Genomic DNA, 20,844 nt, shown 5'->3' with positions numbered 1-20,844 from the left:
TCTTTCTGATTCTCACAATCAGGTTCCTTAATCAACCCAGAGGTTTTTTAAAAATTTAATATACAGGGATGACATCCCTCGGTCCATCAAGCAACTCCGAATCCTGATGTTTTACCTGTTATGCTGTGGGAACAGCTCAGTCAGTCGCTCCAGAAGCCGCTCCAAGTGGTTTTGATTGGAGGTCCCCACTTGGCTAGGATTGCCTGAACCAATAGGAGTCTGCTGTGGTATCCCAGTAGGCGCCGTCTGCACTGATGACCCGGGGGACATTGAGCGCTGTAACACAGGTCAAAATCAATGCAGTATTCTAATTAAGAGCAGAATGTAAATGTGGAGAGAAATAAAGCACTCATCTCTGGACTCAGCCAGTGTTTGTGGATTGAAGAACAGAATGGTATTCGTTGTGGGCTGTGATGATCAGTAGGTTGGCACCTGTATCATCATCTGTGTATAAATATTAATATGTATAACTGTTGTAGTTCCGGCATCTGACCACCAGGTGGTGTGAGTAAGCAGGCACGTGACCCGGACACACCAAGGGTTGCAGGCTGCCGCCGGGCCACGGACCCGGCAATTCTCCGGGGCGTATCGGCAGCTAGAGCCAGGTGCTCTACGCTGCCGTCCCACTAGCCCCCTGCAAAACGGGGAATCGGTGGCCGTTTTGCGCCATATCTTCTGTCGTAAAACGCCGCGGTTCCCACGCTGGCATAGGGACATAGTCCCGGAATCATAGACCATGTGTTCCAGGAGACGGTGTTAGTAAGGAGTTTGTAGCAATTGCATGTTAGAGTAGTTCCGTCGTATCTCAGTATAAGTTAGTGTTTGACCATTATATCCAACGGTAGTAATCTTACACATTTTAGTAATTAGTTAGTGTAGTGTTAGTAAAAAATAACTTTGTTTATAAAACAAAGTCTAAGTTCTTTATTCACACTACAATATCAAGATTCAACATCAGCCCAATCAAAGAAAGTTACATGGTCGGCACGGTGGCTACCCTCACAGCAGCTGGGATTAGGGTTCAATCCGGTTATGGGTAACTGTGCGGAGTCGGCACGTTCTCCCCGTGTCTGCGTGGATTTCCTCCGGGTGCTCCGATTTCCTCCCACAGTCCAAAGATGTGCAGGTTAGGTGGATTGGCCGTGCTAAATTGCCCCTTACATCCAGGATTTGTAGATTAAGTTTAAAGGGTTATGGGGATAGGGCGGGGTTGACATTGGAGTGGACAGAGGTAGACTGCTCATTTGAAGGGTCAGTGCAGGCTCTATGAGCCAAATGACCCCCCCCTTCTGCACCGTACGGATTCTATGATTCTAAAGAGGTTCTTCAGAAGACAGGAACCAACTTCATTTCCTATCCTAATGCAACATTAGGATTTTATGACTTTTCCCATAAAAAAGACGCAAATGAAACTCCCATCTCCCGGTCAGAATACAAGCAAAATCCATCTGAAAACATGCCCCGGCTCACCTGGTTTATTCCCAGTTGATTGTTTAATGGAGCCAATCCTGGGGGAAATGCCGGCGGTGTTGGGGTTGTTCCCTGGCTGGTGTTATTTGCGGGAAATCCACTGGAAGCCAAGAGCTCTTTTTGCTTTGCCACGTAGATAAGCTAAAGAAGAACTGCTATTAAAAATATTTGTATCTGCAAAATTTACACATCTAGCTAATTCATAATGCATCCGGCACATTACTGCATTTAATAACTGGTTTTCATGTCCTCGTAATACATTGTTAATGCGGAATAAGAACAAAGCTGGATTTATTGATTAGCACACAACACTTACCATGAAATCAGACTGGGATGGGGGCAGGAGGACAGGAACCTGCGGCATGTTACTCAGCTTTGCTCCATTCCGAATCAGGTCGATCTGTTCACTAAAGGCGCTCTTTGAAAAGCACAGAACAAGCATGTCAATGTAACAGAAACACTTTCCACAGTCCGCTCGAGGGCAAGAGATTTAATCAATAATTTATTCCTCTTAATGCTGATCTCTCATTTGGCTACAGAATGTTTTTTTAAATAACGTAGTTAAACCCAGCATTCTAAGAAACCATGGAAAACTGGTCCCTTAAGTGTTAAACATGGGCTTCATTGTCTTTCCTCTTTCTCGTCCTGGTCGTGAAGTCATTATTGTGTATTGCGGCATGGTCCCCGGCAGATAATGGGCTCAGTATTGGCGTACAAAATATACCTGCGTCAGGATTTGGGGGAAAATGGACCACCTTGCACAACCGGCGTCACCCTTTGTTTTGGAATTAAACCATCCCCCTTCCTCCACTGATCCGCAGGAAGCAACCGTGCTGGGTGTTGGTATTGTCTTCCTTTTTTTAAAAAAAATTTAGAGTACCCAATTATTTTTTCCAATTAAGGGGCAATTTAGCGTGGCCAATCCACCTACCCTGCACATCTTTGGGGTTGTGGGGGCGAAACCCACGCAGACACGGGGATAATGTGCAAACTCCTCACGGACAGTGACCCAGAGCCGGGATTCGAACCCGGGTCCTCCGCGCCGTAGGCAACGATGCTAACCACTGTGCCACCGTGCTGCCCTGGTATTGTCTTCCTGCAGTTCAGGTGGCGGGTTGCGCATTAGGGCTTGGGGAATGCCTCGATTACATCCTGCCAACTGGGACAAGCAAGGCGAGCACCAATCTAACTCCCAATTTGACTGTCACCTGTAAGAAACCTCAGCATCAACTTCATAACAGACACACGTAACTGCCCTGTCCCCCACAAAAAGGGACATAACATCAGCATGGACAACGTGGCGGCGTGTTGAGCAACCCGGCTTCACATCCACCTGGATCTCAGGACTTCCCCAGATTGCAGGCACCGTCACTGTCATAATGTAGGAAATGTATTGGCCAATTTGCACATATTAATGCCGCGAGATCTTTCACATCCACCTGAACGGGCAGGTGGGGTCTCGGTTTAGCACCTAGTCTTCAGCCCTGACAGTGCAGCACTCCCTCAGCACCGCACTGGAGTGTCAGCCTGGCATTTTAAGTTCAAGCCTTGGATTGGATTTTGTTTATTGTCACGTGTACCGAGGTGCAGTGATAAGTATTTTTCTGCGAGCAGCTCAACAGATCATTAAGTACATGGGAAGAAAAGGGAATAAAAGAAAATACATAGTAGGGCAACACAAGATATACAATATAAAAGAGAGAGGTTAGTAATAATGTTAGTTTTAGAATTAATTTTTAGAAGATTAGAACGAGTATAAGTTAAGTAAAAAGTGGATCTGTTGGGGAGAGCTCGCAGAGAGTCGCCTCGCTCCGGCGCCATCGTGGAAGTGCTGGGAAGCGTGTGATCCAGAGATGAGAGTACGACCAACTGGGCCACAGCTCGCTCACACACACACACACACACACACACACACACACGTGCACACTCAGAGGGGATGGTTTAGAAATGACCACAAAGCATTTCCAAAACTAAAACACTGACCACTGTTTGGTGTATTTTTGACTTGATGTCAGCAAGAACCAGCTCGTACGCCAGCATGGCAGCCTTGACGTCAATCTGAACTGTGGGTGTGCTGTGGGGACAAAAGGGGCGACACATTCCTTCAGATCCATCCCATCACCGTTACAGCACAATGACACTGGTCTTAAAGAGCACCCTCCATCACTGCTAATGGCTTACATTTATCCATAAAGCAACCTCACAACAGGCCTCTCAATGCCCATTTCCAGCAAGCATCATACAATCATACACACCATACAAGGGTGTGTCGATAGCCTGGGTCACATTGAGATCCAAAAAGACGAGGTGTTGGGCGTCTTGAAAAATATTAAGGTGGATAAGTCCCCAGGGCCTGATGGGATTTACCCCAGAATACTGAAGGAGGCAAGAGAGGAAATTGCTGAGCCCTTGACAGAAATCTTTGTTTCCTCACTGTCTTCAGGTGATGTCCCGGAGGACTGGAGAATAGCCAATGTTGTTCCTTTGTTTAAGAAGGGTAGCAAGGATAATCCAGGGAACAACAGGCCGGTGAGCCTTATGTCAGTGGTAGGAAAATTATTGAAGAGAATTCTTCGAGACAGGATCTACTCCCATTTGGAAGCAAGTGGTCATATTAGCAAGAGGCAGCACGGTTTTGTGAAGGGGAGGCCGTGTCTCACTAACTTTATAAGAGATTTTCAAGGAGGTCACAAAGATGACTGATGCAGGTAGGGCAGCGGATGTTGTCTATATGGACTTCAGTAAGGCCTTTGACAAGGTCCCTCATGGCAGACTGGTACAAAAGGTGTAGTTACACAGGATCAGAGATGAGCTGGCAAGGTGGATACAGAACTGGCTAGGTCATAGAAGGCAAAGAGTAGCAATGGAAGGGTGCTTTTCTGATTGGAGAGCTGTGACTAGTGGTGTTCCACTAGCGGCGAGATGGCAGATGGATTTTAATCTGGACAAATGTGAGGTAATGCATTTTGGAAGGTCTAATACAGGTAGGGAATATGGGGTAAATGGTAGAACCCTCAAGAGTATTGATAATCAGAGAGATCTTGGTGTACAGGTCCACAGGTCACTGAAAGGGGCAACACAGGTGGAGAAGGTGGTCAAGAAGGCATACGGCATGCTTGCCTTCATTGGCCGGGACATTAAATATAAAAATTGGCAAGTCATGTTGCAGCTGTATAGAATCTTAGTTAGGCCACACTTGGAGTATAGTGTTCCAATTCTGGTCACCACACTACCAGAAGGATGTGGAGGCTTTAGAGAGGGTGCAGAAGAGATTTACCAGGATGTTGCCTGGTATGGAGGCATTAGGTATGAGGAGAGGTTGAATAAACTCGGTTTGTTCTCACTGGAACGACAGAGGTTGAGGGGCGACTTGATAGAGGTCGACAAAATTATGAGGGGCAGAGACAGAGTGGATAGTCAGAGGCTTTTTCCCAGGGTAGAGGAGTCAATTACTAGGGGGCATAGGTTTAAGGTGCGAGGGGCAAGGTTTAGAGATGTACGAGGTAATGTTTTTTTTTTACAGAGTGTAGTGGGTGCCTGGAACTTGCTGCCGGAGGAGGTGGGGGAAGCGGGGACGATAGTGTCGTTTAAGGGGCACCTTGACAAATACATAAATAGGATGGGAATAGAGGAAGTGTAGAAGATTTTAATGTAGACGGGCTGCATGGTCGGCACAGGCTTGGAGGGCCGAAGGGTCTGTTCCTGTGCTTTGTTCTAATCCAATTGGACAAAGGCAAAAATACAGAAAAGTTACAGCACAGAAGGAGACCATTCGGCACATCTTGTCCATGCCCGTCCAAGGACAGGTAGGGAATATACAGTAAATGGTAGAACCCTCAAGAGTATTGACAATCAGAGAGATCTTGGTGTCCACAGCTCTCTAATCCAACCTTCCTGCACCCAGTCCATAACCTTGTAACTTAGAGTACTTAAGGTGCAGATCCAGGTACCTTTTAAAATAGTTCATGGTCTCTGCCTCCACCACCAACTCGGACAGCGAATTCCAGACTCCCACCACCCTCTGCGTAAAAAAGATTCTTCCTCATGTCCCCTCGACACCTTCTGACTCTTATCTTGAATCTATGTGCCCTGGTTCTAGAATTCTCCACCAAGGGAAACAATTTTAGCCTGTCCACCCTACCTCTTCCCCTCATAATTTTGTCCACCTGGGCAGCAAGGTGGCGCAGTGGGTTAGCCCTGCGGTCTCACGGCGCCGAGGTCCCAGGTTCAATCCCGGCTCTGGGTCACTGTCCGTGTGGAGTTTGCACATTCTCCCCGTGTCTGCGTGGGTTTCGCCCCCACAACCCAAAGATGTGCAGGGTAGGTGGATTGGCCACACTAAATTGCCCCTTAATTGGAAAAATTGAATTGGGTACTCTAAATTTATAAAACAATGAAAAATTAAAATTATTTTGTCCACCTCAATTACATCACCCTTCTCTGTTCCAAGGAGACTAACCCCAACCTATCCAATCTCTCCTTGTAGCCACACTTTTCTAGCCCTGGCAACATTCTTGTAAACCGCCTCAACACTCTCTCCGGAGCAATAAAGAAATCTTTAATGGAGCTCCCAGACATACAAATGCACATTCACACATAAATACAGGCGAACATTCACCTGTGTACTTCAGGAAGTCAGTGTGTTATCATTTTAATGCCGCTTCACACAAGGCATTAGTTGAAACCTTTGAATAAACATATTTGGGGGAGCAGAAGGAGGCCATTTCGACCCATCAAGTCTGCACTGACTGTGAAAAAAGGGGCTGGTTTAGCACAGTGGGCTAAATAGCTGACTGGCAATGCAGAACCATGCCAGCAGCGGGGGTTCAATTCCCGTACCGGCCTCCCCAAACAGGCGTCGGAATGTGGCGACTAGGGGCTTTTCACAGTAACTTCATTGAAGCCTACTTTTGACAACAAACGATTATTATTATTAAAAAGCACCCTCGGTCCACTCCCCTGCCCTATCCCTGTAACCCCAACTAACCTGCACATGTTTGGACTGTGGGAGGAAAGCGGAGCTCCCGGAGGAAACCCACGCAGACACAGGGAGAGCATGCAAACTCCACAAACAGTCACCCAAGGCCAGAATCGAACCCAGGTCACTGGTGCCATGAGGCAGCAGTGCTAGCTACCGTGCCGCCTGCCGAATGCAGGTGGAATTATGTAACAAATAAATCACAAGGGTTTTGGCATGATTTACAAACCCCAAAAATAGCCTCAGATTCAGAGTGCTGGGGGCAGCCCCTTACCTCATAAGCTTCTGTCTCAAGCCAGACAGTTTGACCTCTCCTTCCTGTGTAGCTTGCTCAAGAAAAATGATCCCTTTATCACGTCTGCACTCCAGGACTTGTACCTGTGGAAGGAAGTGAAAGTCCAAGCTGCATTTCAGAGAAATGAGGGATTCAGACAAACCCGCCCTCCTCGCTTCCCACTTCACACTGGGCGCGTCCTGAATCCCTCGCTATCTCTGATTATTTATCTTCTGTCACTTCTACCCGTAATGTTTTTTTTAATTGATTTTTTATTCAGTGATGTGGGTGTCGCTGGCTTGTCCATTGTTTATTGCCCATCTATATCTGTCTTTGGGGATGTGGTGGGGAGCCGCCTTCTTGAACCGCTGCAGTCTCTATGGTGCAGGTACACCCACAGTGCTGTTAGGGAGGGAGTTCCAGGGGTTTGCCCCAGCGACAGTGAAGAAACGGCCGATATATTTCCAAATCAGGGCGGTGAGTGACTTGGAGGGGAACGCGCAGATGGTGGGGTTCCCAGGTATCTGCTGCCCTCAAAAGAGCCTCGGGGAAGTTGCTGCAGTGCATTTTGTGGGTGGCGCACACTGCTGCTACGGTGAACGTTGAAGGTGGTGGGTGGGGGGACAATCGTGACCTGCTTTGCCGGCACAAGCCAGCATAGAACCAGGGGCTGTTTTGGTCTGAGTTGCTCAGGCCCACAATGCATTTCCCAACCAATCCAACAAGGAGGGCACGGGAGGGTGAATGATGAAGGTGGTCAATAGGGTGCCAATCAAGTGGGCTGCTTTGTCCCGGATTCGTGTTGAGTTTCTTGACAAAGGGAGAATATTCCATTACACTCCGTTTGTTTTTCTTGATTGGGTATGTATATTTGCGTTTATATCATAGAACATAGAACAGTACAGCACAGAACAGGCCCTTCGGCCCTCAATGTTGTGCCGAGCCATGATCACCCTACTCAAACCCACGTATCCACCCTATACCCGTAACCCAACAACCCCACCCCCTTAACCTTACTTTTATTAGGACACTACGGGCAATTTAGCATGGCCAATCCACCTAACCCGCACATCTTTGGACTGTGGGAGGAAACCGGAGCACCCGGAGGAAACCCACGCACACAGGGGGAGGACGTGCAGACTCCACACAGACAGTGACCCAGCCGGGAATCGAACCTGGGACCCTGGAGCTGTGAAGCATTGATGCTAACCACCATGCTACCCCGCTGCCCCATGGAGAATAGAATAGAGAGAATAGAGAAATACAGCACAGAACAGGCCCTTCGGCCCACGATGTTGCGCCGAACTTTTGTCCTAGGTTAATCATAGAATTTTGGACAATTTTTCATGGCCAATCCACCCAACCTGCACATCTTTGGACTGTGGGAGGAAACCGGAGTACCCGGAGGAAACCCACGCAGTCACGGGGAGGATGTGCAGACTCCACACAGACAGTGACCCAAGTCGAAATCGAACTTGGGACCCTGGAGCTGTGAAGCAATTGTGCTACCCACAATGCTACCGTGCTGCCCTTAAGAAGTTAACCGACACTCCCTTATTCTACCCTAATCCAAGTACCTATCCAATAGCCGCTTGAAGGTCCATAAATTTTCCGACTCAACTACTACCACAGGCAGTGCATTCCATGCCCCCACTACTCTCTGGGTAAAGAGCCTACCTCTGACGTTTATCTTTGTTAATTTATTCTTTGTGTATATGGGGAGGGGGGGGAGGGTTGTTCTTATTTCTTTGTGTTATTCTTATTGTTGATAATTTGTGAAAACTTGAATAAAAAGTATTTTTTAAAAAAACAAAGTGTGGAGGCAGAAGGGTTACAGAAAAATGGGCACTTCACTGAAGTTAACCGACTTGACTAACCAAGACAAAGAATTACCTCGGCTGCCATTGCTCTCCTCATGGCTTCAATGAATTCATCTTTGCTTTTTGCTGATTGTTTCTCCAGCCGAGTCTTCTCCTGCGCCCACTGTTCTCTGCACAAAGATCATCACAGTAGCTATTTATTACCGTTAAATTTTCCTAACGCAGCTAGCTAATTTAAAGCAACGTGATGGAGTTCATTCACAAATAATCTGCATTCCTGAAACGGCTTCCGAGTTTGATACAGCATGTTTCTTTCTATATAAAGGGGGCGATTTTCCAGCCATGTCGCGCCCGATGCAAATCCCGCCATGGCGAGAAAATACTGGGAGAGCCCCGAAACGCCGGGCGCCAAACATTTTGCGATGTTCCCTGGCCCTCCCGGCAGACGTAATCCGATTCACGCCCAGCCAGGGCCTGAACCCGATTGCCATGCATTTAAATAGATTTAAATAAGCAAAGTCGGCTTGACGGCGAATCGTCTGGGAAGGTGCTACGTTCCCACCCGTTGGCATGACGTGACGCCGCTGGGCATCACTACTGGTCTCGACAAACGGGTCTCCCTCCAACCCAGGCATTGCCCTCTTTCACACCCTTCCATCAGGCAGAAGGTACAGACGTCTGAAGACTCGCACATCCAGACATAGGAACAGCTTTTTCCCCACAGCTACCAGACTCCTCAACGACTCCCCCTTGGACTGATCTGTTCCCTGTAAGAACACTATTCTCCACGCCCTATGCTGCTATTGCTCATGTATTTGCTTTGTTTGGCCCCTTGTTCTGCACTGTAACCAATCACTGTTTGTCGATGTACCATTTGTCAATGTTCTCTGTTGATTATCCCTTTGTCTACTATGTACGTACTGTGTACGTTCCCTCGGCCGCAGAAAAATACTTTTCACTGTTCTTCGGTACGTGTGACAATAAATCAAATCAAACGGAGAGATCAGGCCAGCGATAATTGGGGGGTGGGTGGGGGGAGGGAGAGGCGGGCCCGATGTGTATGTTGTGTGTGTTGGGGGGGGGGGGGGGGGGGGGGGGGGGGGGAGATGGTGAGGGAGATTTCACTTCGAGCTCGGGAGCGTCCTTTAAAACCGGTACCCTGAACTGTGTGTAGCCGGGCTTGACGGCGTGGTTAGGCCCCCCCCTCTCTCAATGAGAGCGGCAAACACGCTCCCCTTCAAAAAAATGGCAACATTTGGGAAGATCTCGTTGGGAAACACGCCGCTATTCTGACTGAACCTGACACGTTACTATTTTTTGGAAAATTCAGCCCAAGATTGCCCACTGTGTATCTCGATAAAACCCGACATCAGGTTTTCTTGCTCATTGACCAAACTACTACTAATAATAATAATAACCCCACTTATTGTCACAAGTAGGCTTCAATGAAGTTGCTGTGAAAAGCCCATAGTCGCCACATTCCGGCGCCTGTTCAGGGAGGCTGGTACAGGAATTGAACCCGCGCTGCTGGCTGTGTTCTGCATTACAAGCCAGCGATTTAGCCCACTGTGCTAAACAAGCCCCTCGTTGAAACTAACTTCAACTGAAACTAACTTCAATATTAAGACTCGCTATACGGCAGCTTGCCTTGAAAGGCGTATGAGCTGATTGGAATCGAAGTGTAGGAGGTCAAAGATCCCGGGAGACAGACCTAACCTGGGCCGATTACGTTCAATGGCACATTTTGTAATGGGGCCGGTCAATCAATACCAAGGTGATGATTGAGTTAAATTAATCACCACAGTCTTTGCTCCGCTCTGCAAAAGGGAATCCCGAGGGCAGAGTTGTAGAGCTGCTCTGTGTTGCCTGATGTGACGGTACCAGGGATATGAGATGTGCCAGTTAGGGTGTGGGATTACGGAGGGGGGGGGGGGGGGGAGTGGGCAGGGGTAGAGTACTCAGTCGAGGGGGTCGGTGCATTCCTCCTACACTGTAGGGATTCTACGATTCAGCAGTAATGCTGTTGTGATTTAACATCGCTGCTCATTGGCATGTCTTAAGTCTTCCTTGCACTGAATAAAATATAACCATTGTCACTAATAAGGGCGATCACTTCAAATCATTTCAGAACTTGAGATTAAAGGGTTAATGGATTCCAAAACCCCACATTCCAACAAGAGGAAAACGAGCAGATACCAGTTCCCAACAACCACTGGTCAAGGTCAAGTCCTCACCACTAACCTGCTGCTCTTCAGCTCCCTTGACTATTCAAGAGGGTTACAGATACTGCAATTACGGAACCGCTTGCTCATCTTGCCAGTTTGGCACAGGAGGCAATAAGATGTGCACGCACACACACACACACACACACACACACACACACAGACATCTGCACGCGTATGCACCCTCCACACGGCCACCCCCTGCAAAAAGCACATCCCCCACGTGCGCCCCCTGAACGGTTCAAAACATTTAGTATCTCTGGGGAAATTGAAAAGCTGGTCACGATGCCAGAGAGGCGGGCAGTCAGCAACAGCAGCACTGAGTGGCACGGTGGATCAACAGTAATGAGATGGCAGAGGGGAGGTTACAGGCGGCTATGAGCACGGAGCAGTGTAAATCAAGACTTGCAGTTTTTCTGAGCATCTTTCGTGACCCGAGGGTACTGCGCTGCGCTTTAGAAACAATGAAACGCTCTAAAGTGGGGTCACTGTTACAATATAGGTGAGCGGGTACTTACTGCTCCTCCTGCGAATGTCGTGTCTGGTTTTCCAACTCCTGCTCTTGTGCCTGGATCTGTTTCTCAGACCTACACAAAGTAAAAACATCCCAGTTACATCTCTGCCCCATCCCAAATCAAATGTCAAAACACAGAACATCAAAGAGCAGTCAAGCAGACAATTCAGCCGATGAACACATCGAGTATCTATTGAGCCTTGCACACTAAATGTTCACATATTTGATGACCGATTGCTCAATAAACTGGTGGGGGGGGGGGGGGGTAAGTCCTTCTTACTTCTTGATCAGCTCTTCTTTGCTCTGAAGTGCATCTTGCAGACTTTTGATCTGGGTTTGCAGAGCCTTCTTGTCATTTTGGTACATTTTCCGCTCATTCTCCATGTCCTGTTTCAGCCTCTGCAGTTCTGCTGTTTGGTGCTAGAGGAAAGTAACAAATGTCGAATAAGTTGGTGACTTATCTCAGGCTGTCACAGCAGCTGAACTTCCATTTTCTCTTCCTCCACCACCAACCTCCCCCCCTGACCCCCCCCCTTAACCACCTTCCCACAACACCAACACTGAAACAAGCTGCCGTCCTGTTCATTACAACTAGGAGACTGTCTCCGCCCCCCCCCACCCACCCCCCCCCCCCCCCACCCCCCCCCACCCACCCCCCACCACCACCCCCCACCTTTGGTTGAGGTCCCACTCCAGGGCTTAAGCCCGGCCCACACTCCAGTTGCGTACTGAGGGAGTGCTACACTGCTGGAGGCGCTGTCCTTCAGAAGAGGCATTAAACCGAGGACCCGCCTGTAAAAGATTCCCTGGCTCTGTTTTCAAACAAAATCAGGGGAGTGAGCCCTGGTTGCCCGGCAAATATTTATCCCTCAATCAACGTCATGGTCACATTGATGTTTGGTGTGGGAGCTTGCTCTGCGCAAATTGGTTGCTGCGTTTCCCATATCACAACAGCAACTACACTTCAGAAAAGACTTCAGTGGCTGTAAAACATCCCCTAGTTGTGTAAAACGCTATGTAAATGCGATCGCGGATTTTCCAGCTTTTCCTGCCGGCAGGATCTGCCCGTCCCCCCCCAAAGGCGATTCTCCCAGCCGCCATCCCCCCCCCCCCCCACCACCACCACTGCGGTGTGACAGGCGGGCCACGCAATACACCACAGACATCAGGACAGGAAGAATCCGCCAGTGGCCAATGTCAGGCCACCGCTGGAAAACACGCCGTGGCGGGTGGCAGTGTAAACCACACCCCGAGTCTTTCCCTTTTTGTCCCACACCAAGACAGCTGATTCGAGGCCTTCACCAGCACTCTGAAATCAATCACTTGGTAGCAAGCAAACCAACCAAGGACGGCCCTTCCACCGATACCCATTCTTTCATAGAATTTATCATAGAATTTGCAGTGCAGAAGGAGGCCATTTGGCCCATCGAGTCTGCACCGGCTCCTGGAAAGAGCACCCTACCCAACATCAACACCTCCACCTTATCCCCATAACCCAGTAACCCCACCCAACACTCAGGGCAATTTTGGACACTAAGGGCAATTTATCATGGCCAATCCACCTAACCTGCACACCTTTGGACTGTGGGAGGAAACCGGAGCACCCGGAGGAAACCCACGCACACACAGGGAGGATGTGCAGACTCCGCACAGTGACCCAAGCCGGAATCGAAACTGGGACCCTGGAGCTGTGGAGCAATTGTGCTATCCACAATGCTACCGTGCTGCGGTACCGTACCGTTTCAAAGAACAAAGAACAACACTGCACTGGAACAGGCCCTCCGACCCTCCAAAGTGCAGGTTGTACCCAGCCTGATCCCAAGGCCACTCTACCGGAGAGATGAGCCACCAATTGAGGCCACTCACCCAGGTCCAAGTACCCAGAGAAACAAAACTCCAACATTCTGACATCAGAGAATGCAAAACCAAAAGGCCGACACGAGTGACCACAAATTGTTGGATTAGCCAGGCTGCACCACACCTCGAAATTCATCCTGCGCTTCCAGTGTTCCTGCTTCCTCCAGCTAACTGGCAAATATCTCAGGCAGTTTTACTGCCGGCATCGCCTGGTATTTCCCTGCACAACACTGCATCTATTCTTACAGTGCCGATTTTCCCATCCTCATCAAAGTTCGGAATTTGAGTTCAGACAAGAGCAGAAGCTGATCATCCCCAAATACAACTCGCAAATTGCTGCTTTTTATTTATCCATTCGTGGGCTGTCGGCGTTACTGCCAAGGCCAACATTTATTTTCCACCTCTCCTTTCCCTCAAGAAGGTTGGTGATGAACCACTTTCTTGAACCGCTGCAGTCCCTGTGGTGTAGGTACACCTGCTGTGCTGTTAGGGAGAGAGTCTCTGAATTTTCACCCAGCGACAGTGAAGGAACAGTTTCAATGTTACTGTGAAAATGATGGAAAAGCGCATTTCCGAAAGAGAATAAGGCTTCCATTTTAAAAAGCAATTCCTCGCACAAAGGGTGGTGGAATTCGGGAACTCCATCTGCCAAAACGCTATTGAAGCTTTGGGTCAATCGAAAATTTCAAACCAGAGATAATGGGCGGGATTCTCCCAGCCCGGGTCGTGCTGGAGAATCGCTGGGCTGGGCGCGAATCGCGTGACGCCGGTCCGCCGATTCTTCAGAGAGCGGAGAATCGGCGCTGGTCGGGAGCCGCGTCGGCGACTTTCTACCCGGGGTGGGCCTAGCGGCCGTACAAAAAAATCAGTGTCCCGCCGGCGCCGTCCACATGTGGTCCTACCCGGTGGGACCTCGGCGTGCATCCATCTGGGGGCAGCCTGGTGGGGGGGTCTGAACCTGGGGGGGGGGCCTCCGCTGTGGCCTGGCCCGCGACCGGGGCCCACTGATCAGCAAGCCGGCCTCTCGGGCTGGGGGCCTCTTTTGTTCCGCGCCGGCCCCTGTAGCCCTACGCCATGGTTGCGTCGGGGCCGGAGCGGAAAAGGGAGCCAACGCGCAGGCGCGCAATCGCACACGTATCGCACTGCGCATGCGCGCATTGGCGTCGCTCACACTGCGCGTGCGCAGACTCACAGCGGCCATCTGACACCGGTATTGGCAGCTGGAGCGGCTTCGGTCGTTCCAGTGCCGTGCTGGCCCCCTGTAGGGGTCAGAATCGCTACTCCTGAGGCCATGTTGACGCCGTCGGGAGACGCGACGGCGTTTACAACAGCGTCAACACTTAGCCTCAGGAGCAGAGAATCCAGCCCAATAGTTTTTTTAAAAATGAGACAAGGGATATGGAATCAACTGGATAAAATAGAGCTAAGATTTCGATCAGCCATGATTGAATTGAATCTATTTACACAGCAACTTTCAAAATCCCAGGCCACCCCCAAAATGTTTTCCAGCCAGATCTTTCCTTGCTATGCAGTCACGGTTGTAATGTGGAATGCGCAGCAGCCAATTTGAGCACAGCAAGCTCCCACTAACAGCAATGGGGTTATGACTCAGTTAATCGGTTTAGAAGTGACACAAGAACGGGAGGATGCTGGAAAAAAGCAGCAGGTCTCGGGGGAGGAAGCAGAGCGAATGTTTCGAGTCGTTTTGGCTCTTCATCAGAGCTGAGGAGAGGGAGAATGTGTTAGATATTAAAGTGTAGCTGTGAGAGACTGCAACAAAATGTAGCAACTTTAAGAACAAAAGACAAGTGGCCTTGTGTGTGTGTGTGTGGGTGGGGCGGGGGGGGGAGGGGGGAGGTTTGCATTGAGGCAACACAGGTATGGAATGTCGATTTTTAAAAAAGAGGTTTAAGTTGGAGGAGAAAAGTGATGTGGGAAGCAGCTTCCTTTTCTCCAGCACTGACCTTGTAACTGTCCTGCATCTTCCCCTGCCGCTTCACCAGCTGCTCGTATTGTGCTGACTTCTCTTCACACAGCAGCTGCCACCTTCGCACTGTCGCCTCCAACTCTGCAAACTGACAAGTAAATTCCATCACATCCCGATTCCCTTCCCATCAAACACCCAAGGTCTCAACAAGTTCAAACCGTGAGCTGCCGGACCATTCGATCGGGAAGGTTCCAGCTTTAATGTGCTAGGTCAGCTGTCGGTTAATGATAGGTCACCACAATCTGTCTCAGTTAGAACCATAAATCTACGGAATTCCTACAGTGCAGAAAGGGCCATTCAGCCCATCGAGTCTTCACCGACCCTCTCAAAGTGGTTCACTCCCCATAAGGTGATAACCCCAACTAACCCTCACACCGTTGGACACAAAGGGGCAATTTAGCGTGGCCAATCCACCTAACCTGCACATGTTTAGACTGTGGGAGGAAACCCACGCAGACACGGGGAGAACGTGCAAACTCCATACGGTCACCCCCAAGGCCAAAACTGAACCCGGGTCCCTGGCGCTGTGACGTGCCACCTGGGATAGGGACCCGCTATCTCCACCCGATTGCTACAACTATACAGGGCGCTGGTGACACCGCACCTACAGTACTGTGTGCAGTACCCTGTGTGCGTTGGCAGTTTCTGGCCGGGGCAGAGATCCGCTGTTAAATTAAGGCAGGAGCTGAGGCCACAATCTGATCACCCGTGATCTTACTGAATGATGGAACAGACGCATGGGCTGCGAGTTCCCCCCTCATTCTTCTTCCCCCCCCCCCCTCCCCATTCGCACACCTGCACCACTTACCACCCCCCCCCCCCCCAAAACAATTGGCCTGCGTTTTCAATCTGGGGTTTCCACCTCTACGAGTTCACATCATTTTGGGTGGGCTGCCATGCGTGTCTGTTGTGATATTTGAGATGGATGGGTTGAATGAACCAGAGGGTCTTATCCTGCCTTTTATAGCCAGATTGATACAGCACTTGAGGAGGCTACTCGGCCCTTCATACCTGTTCTGGCTCCTTGCTGAAACTATCCAAATAATCTCCCAATTCATTCCTACCTCATTCTTCTCCCTGATTTCCTGCTGCATTGTCTGTGGGGTGTCCTCCTCCCTGTCGATGGACATAAGACACTTTCAGTATTCAACAGAGATGTAAATATTTACCACAGAGATGTAAAATTAAAGCTAACAGGTGTGGTGGTGTAGTAATTGGGAGGACTTGTGGCGCAGTGGGTGAGGTCCCTGCCCCTGGGCTGGAAGCTCAGGGTTCAATTCCCACTTCAGGACTCGATGGCCACAGAAGGTGTGTGCGTAACATGGCCAAACTGGTGGATTATCAGCCTGTAGGTCCGTCCAATAAAAACCTGGCTGGCAGAAAGAGTTTTCTGTTAGCTGTACTGCAGAAGGCAATGACAAACCACTACAGTGTTTCGCCAGGCATGATCAATTGAAGCCCATAGTCACCAACTTGGTGCATGGCAGAGGAGACGTACCGTGACTCGACTTGTAATCCAGAAGCCTGGACTAATGATCAGAGACATGGAGACTAACTCTAACGATGTTTAAATGGATGGGTCTTGAACGAGTTAAGAATTTGCCCCGCAAGTTCAAATCCTACCACACAACAGGCAGAGGATTTAACTAAATAAATCTGGAATGAAATACTCGTTATCAGTTCTGGTACCTGAGAACGAACAGGTTAACTAATGTCCCTTAGGGAAGGAAATCAGCCATCCTTACCCGGTCTGGTCTACCTGCAACTCCAGACATGCAGCAACGTATTTGACTTTTAACTGCCCTCTGAAATGGGCTAGCAAGCCACCCAGTTGCATTCAAGAAGTCAGCCCGGACAGCCCCCACCACCTTCTCAAGGAAAGTTAGGGATGCAACAGAATTTTTAAAAAAAAATTATTCCTTTATTCATTCGTATCCAATTATTTTTTTTTCCATTTAAGGGGAAATTTAGCGTGGCCAATCCACCTAACCTGCAGATCTTTGGACTGTGGGAGGAAACCGGAGCACCCGGGAGGAAACCCACGCAGGCACAGGGAGAAGCAGCAAACTCCACACGGATCGTCACCCGAGGCCGTGACTGAACCTAGGTCCCTGACCCTTTGAGGCAGCAGTGTTAACCACTGTGCCACCGTGCCGCAAGGAATTTCCCTTAAAAAAATTAGAAGCGCTGGGTTGTGGGGGTGAAACCCACGCAGACACGGGGAGAATGTGCAAACTCCACACGGACAGTGACCCAGGGCCGGGATTTGATCCTGGGTCCTCAGCGGCGCAGTCCCAGTGCTAGCCACTGCGCCGCCCTTTACCCATTCCTCTTTTTTTTAAATTTAAAATGCCCAATTCATTTTTGCCAATTAAGGGGCAATTTAGCGTGGCCAATCCACGCTACCCTGCACATCTTTGGGCTGTGGGGGCGAAACCCAATCAGGCACAGGGAGAATGTGCAAACTCCACACGGACAGTGACCCACAGCCGGGATCGAACCTGGGACCTCGGCGCGTGAGGCAGCAGTGCTAATGCACTGCGCCACTGTGCTGCCCTCTGTTACCCATTCCTAATTGCCCCTGATAAGGTGGTGACGAGTCCATGTGGTGTGTGCCCACCCGCAGTGCCGGCCTACAGCCAGCAATGCCTATGGCCCGTGACAGAACATGAACAAAATAAAGAGATAAGAGGGGCCATTCCAAGGGTTGTCTGTCTCCCGGCTGCAGCTTCCAGGGAGGCAGGGAAACTCCAGAAGTAACACTGCTTTGGGCTGACAGAACTTTTCAGAGTTATCTGAAATTCCCAGGCAACAGCACTTTACAAATCTCTTAAATGTCTTACTTGCTGTCAATAATCTGGTCAACGCAGAAAGGGACAAAAAGGGCAATTACTGCTGATGGGGGGGGGGGGGGGGATTTGGTTTTTGATTCGAGGCTGCTCGCTGTTTGGCAGCAATGTTACCGATGGTTTGTGCAAACAGTGTATGATGTACCGGTGTTAACACACCGGAGCTCCAGTGCCGTACGCGAACGAGCGGGGCCTGCACAAGCCTTTGTTCCCTAGCTCAGCCATGGCTTCTTCAGAAGGGCGGCTGGCAGCTGTAGGGCCGGGTAGGGGAATTGAAGTCATGCTCTTACCTGTGGGCAGAACAAGGAGGACGAATGGCAGGTCTGCTGGGGCATGCTCCTCTCAAGCAGTTCCTTGCGAGCTGGATCACTGCCCCGCAGCAAGAGAGCCTGCGAGCGGCGTTCCTGATCACCGAGGGAATTATTCTGGGCACCCAGGGTACTTGGGGGGGATAGGGAGGAAACTGGATTTATGGCAGCTAATCAGCCATGAACGTCCGAATGGTGGAGCAGGTTCAAGGATCTGTGTGGCTTACTGTTTATCATATTGCTTACATCCATGCTCTGAGGTTTGTGTGAGGGTGGTTCAGGGTGGAAGACATGGCCCTTTTGTTGATTTACAGCTGACAACTGTACAGAGAATCACTTTTAAACCCCACGATTGCCCATCCAACCAGGATTAGTGTACCTGTCCTCATCTGCCGTGCTCTCCACGTCCTTTTCATTGACGTTCTCAACCGGGTGCATGGACTTCTGGGAAACACAATTGGGGGATGGGGCGGGGGAAAAAGGAGCATTGTTCATTTTACACTTTGAATGCAATATCACATCACAGTGTTTAAGTTGAAAAGATCCCCCCCCCCCCCCCCCTCCCCGATGGCTGAGTAAAGGCATAACCCTGTAGCGGATTCAACTATCATTTCAGCTCCATCGCTATCCTGCCGAATCAGCTATGTTAGCCAGGGAAATGGACTTCAGTGTCTGCAGGCCAGCGAGGAGCTCAAATTTCCATTCCCGGCAAGGGCTGGTTTAGCACAGTGGGCCAAACAGCTGGCTTGTAATGCAGAACAAGGCCAGCAGCGCGGGTTTAATTCCCGTATCGGCCTCACTGAACAGGCGCCAGAATGTGGCAACTCGGGGCTTTTCACAATAACTTCATTGAAGCCTACTTGTGACAATAAGCGATTTTTATTATTATTGTTATGATGAAAACGCTCAGCCTCAATGCCGACCCTGCCTTCAGCAGTGAGGCTCTCTGCTCTTTAATACCTTCCGCAAACCCTTCTCCCCTTCTTCCGTAAATCCAACCACCTTGACCAAGATTTTGGTCATATGCCCTGATACGTCCTTACCTGGTTCCACATCGATTCTGATCGATGGAGCTCCAAAAGTGCTATAAATTAAATTAAATTAAAATTGCTTATTGTCACAAGTAGGCTTCAAATGAAGTTACTGTGAAAAGTCTCTAGTCGCCACATTCCGGCACCTGTTCGGGGAGGCTGGTACGGGAATTGAACCGTGCTGCTGGCCTGCCTTGGTCTGCTTTCAGAGCCAGCTCTTTAGCCCTGTGCTAAACCAGCCCCTTGCTGTTGTTCGAATAGCTTGTCTGCTCCCCTCACTGGGCAGCTCCAGTGGCCAGAATGGCGGGACACTGCGTCCAATTCTGCGTTTGGAACCTCATTAATTATGCACAGGTGAGTTGCCCTCTGAGTCACCTGGCAGACCCACCGCTGAGTCGTCCGCCCGGCCTCAGCCGACGGGTTTGAAGATTCTGGCGCCCTATTTAAACACCAGTCCGGCACACTCGGGTCACTCTCTCCAGCGCAGCTGTCTTCACCAGACTGTGCAGGGTGTCAGAAACCCAGAGGGAACAGAGAAAGGGGGAGTTAGGGACGGAGGAGGGAGTCTGGGACGCAGTGCAAGGGGCATTAACGGAGTGTTCAGGACCTTCTTGAGGAGTTATACCGGTCAGTGCTCCCTGGGGAGGAGGGTGGGATGGACCGCTTTTTGGACAAGCTGGAGTTCCCGAGAGTAGGGGAGGAGCGGGCGGAGGGTCTGGGGGCGCCAGTCGAGTTGGAGGAACTGATCAATGCGATGGGGAGTATGCAGTCGGGGAAGGCACCGGGGCCCGACGGGTTCCCGGTGGAATTTTACAAGAAGTTTTCAGACCTGTTGAGCCCACTGTTAGTGAGGACCCTGAATGAGGCAAGGGGGGGGGGGGGCTTTGCCCCCGACGATGTCCAGGGCATTAATTTCATTGATTTTGAAGCGGTATAAGGACCCCCTCCAGTGTGGGTCTTCCAGGACGCGAAGCTGCTGGCCAAGATACTGGCCGGGAGGGTGGAGGATGTGGTCCCGCAGGCTATTCACGAGGACCAAACGGGTTTTGTGAAGGGGAGGCAGCTGGATGTCAATGTGCGGCGGCTTCTCAACGTCATAATGATGTCGGCGGTGGACAGAGAGGCGGAGATAGTGGCATCGATGGATGCGGAGAAAGCTTTTGACAGGGTGGAGTGGAGCTACCTGTGGGAGGTATTGAGGAGGTTTGGGTTTGGTGAGGGATTTATTAGGTGGGTGAGGCTGTTGTATAATGCTCCGGTGGTGAGCGTGGTGACGAATGGGAGGAGGTCGGAGGACTTTCGGTTGTACCGGGGGACAAGGCAGGGGTGCCCCTTGTCTCCCCTGCTGTTCGCGTTGGTGATAGAACCCCTGGCCATGGTGCTGAGGGAATCAAGGAACTGGAGGGGGATTGTGGGGGGTGGGGGGGAGCACTGGCTGTCGCTGTACGCGGACGGTTTATTGCTGTACATTGCAGATCCGGTGGGGGGGGGATGCCAGAGGTGATGAGGATCCTGGGGGAGTTTGGAGACTTCT

The 20,844-nt window shown here is 50.2% G+C and overlaps 1 protein-coding gene across 7 annotated transcripts in view; it reads right to left on the bottom strand.

Moving 5' to 3' along the window:
* Positions 1–20,844, bottom strand: part of LOC119953933 (E3 ubiquitin-protein ligase DZIP3-like) — a 92,470-nt gene that overhangs the window by 12,471 nt on the left and 59,155 nt on the right. For 6 of the 7 annotated variants that reach the window (XM_038778621.1, XM_038778622.1, XM_038778623.1 and 3 more), the window contains 11 exons: positions 18,659–18,723; positions 16,187–16,238; positions 15,100–15,210; positions 11,559–11,698; positions 11,283–11,351; positions 8,616–8,712; positions 6,723–6,826; positions 3,454–3,544; positions 1,787–1,888; positions 1,471–1,611; positions 116–276 (listed from right to left, as the gene is read on the bottom strand). In XM_038778621.1, the coding sequence (XP_038634549.1) occupies positions 116–276; positions 1,471–1,611; positions 1,787–1,888; positions 3,454–3,544; positions 6,723–6,826; positions 8,616–8,712; positions 11,283–11,351; positions 11,559–11,698; positions 15,100–15,210; positions 16,187–16,238; positions 18,659–18,723 (1,133 nt within the window). Of the gene's footprint in view, positions 1–115; positions 277–1,470; positions 1,612–1,786; positions 1,889–3,453; positions 3,545–6,722; positions 6,827–8,615; positions 8,713–11,282; positions 11,352–11,558; positions 11,699–15,099; positions 15,211–16,186; positions 16,239–18,658; positions 18,724–20,844 lie in introns of those variants that run through there. The other variant, XR_005458144.1, reaches the window with a different exon arrangement.

Source organism: Scyliorhinus canicula, chromosome 19 (assembly GCF_902713615.1).
Source record: "Scyliorhinus canicula chromosome 19, sScyCan1.1, whole genome shotgun sequence".
Lineage (NCBI taxonomy): Eukaryota > Metazoa > Chordata > Chondrichthyes > Carcharhiniformes > Scyliorhinidae > Scyliorhinus > Scyliorhinus canicula.
This window is presented reverse-complemented; position numbering and strand designations above follow the sequence as displayed.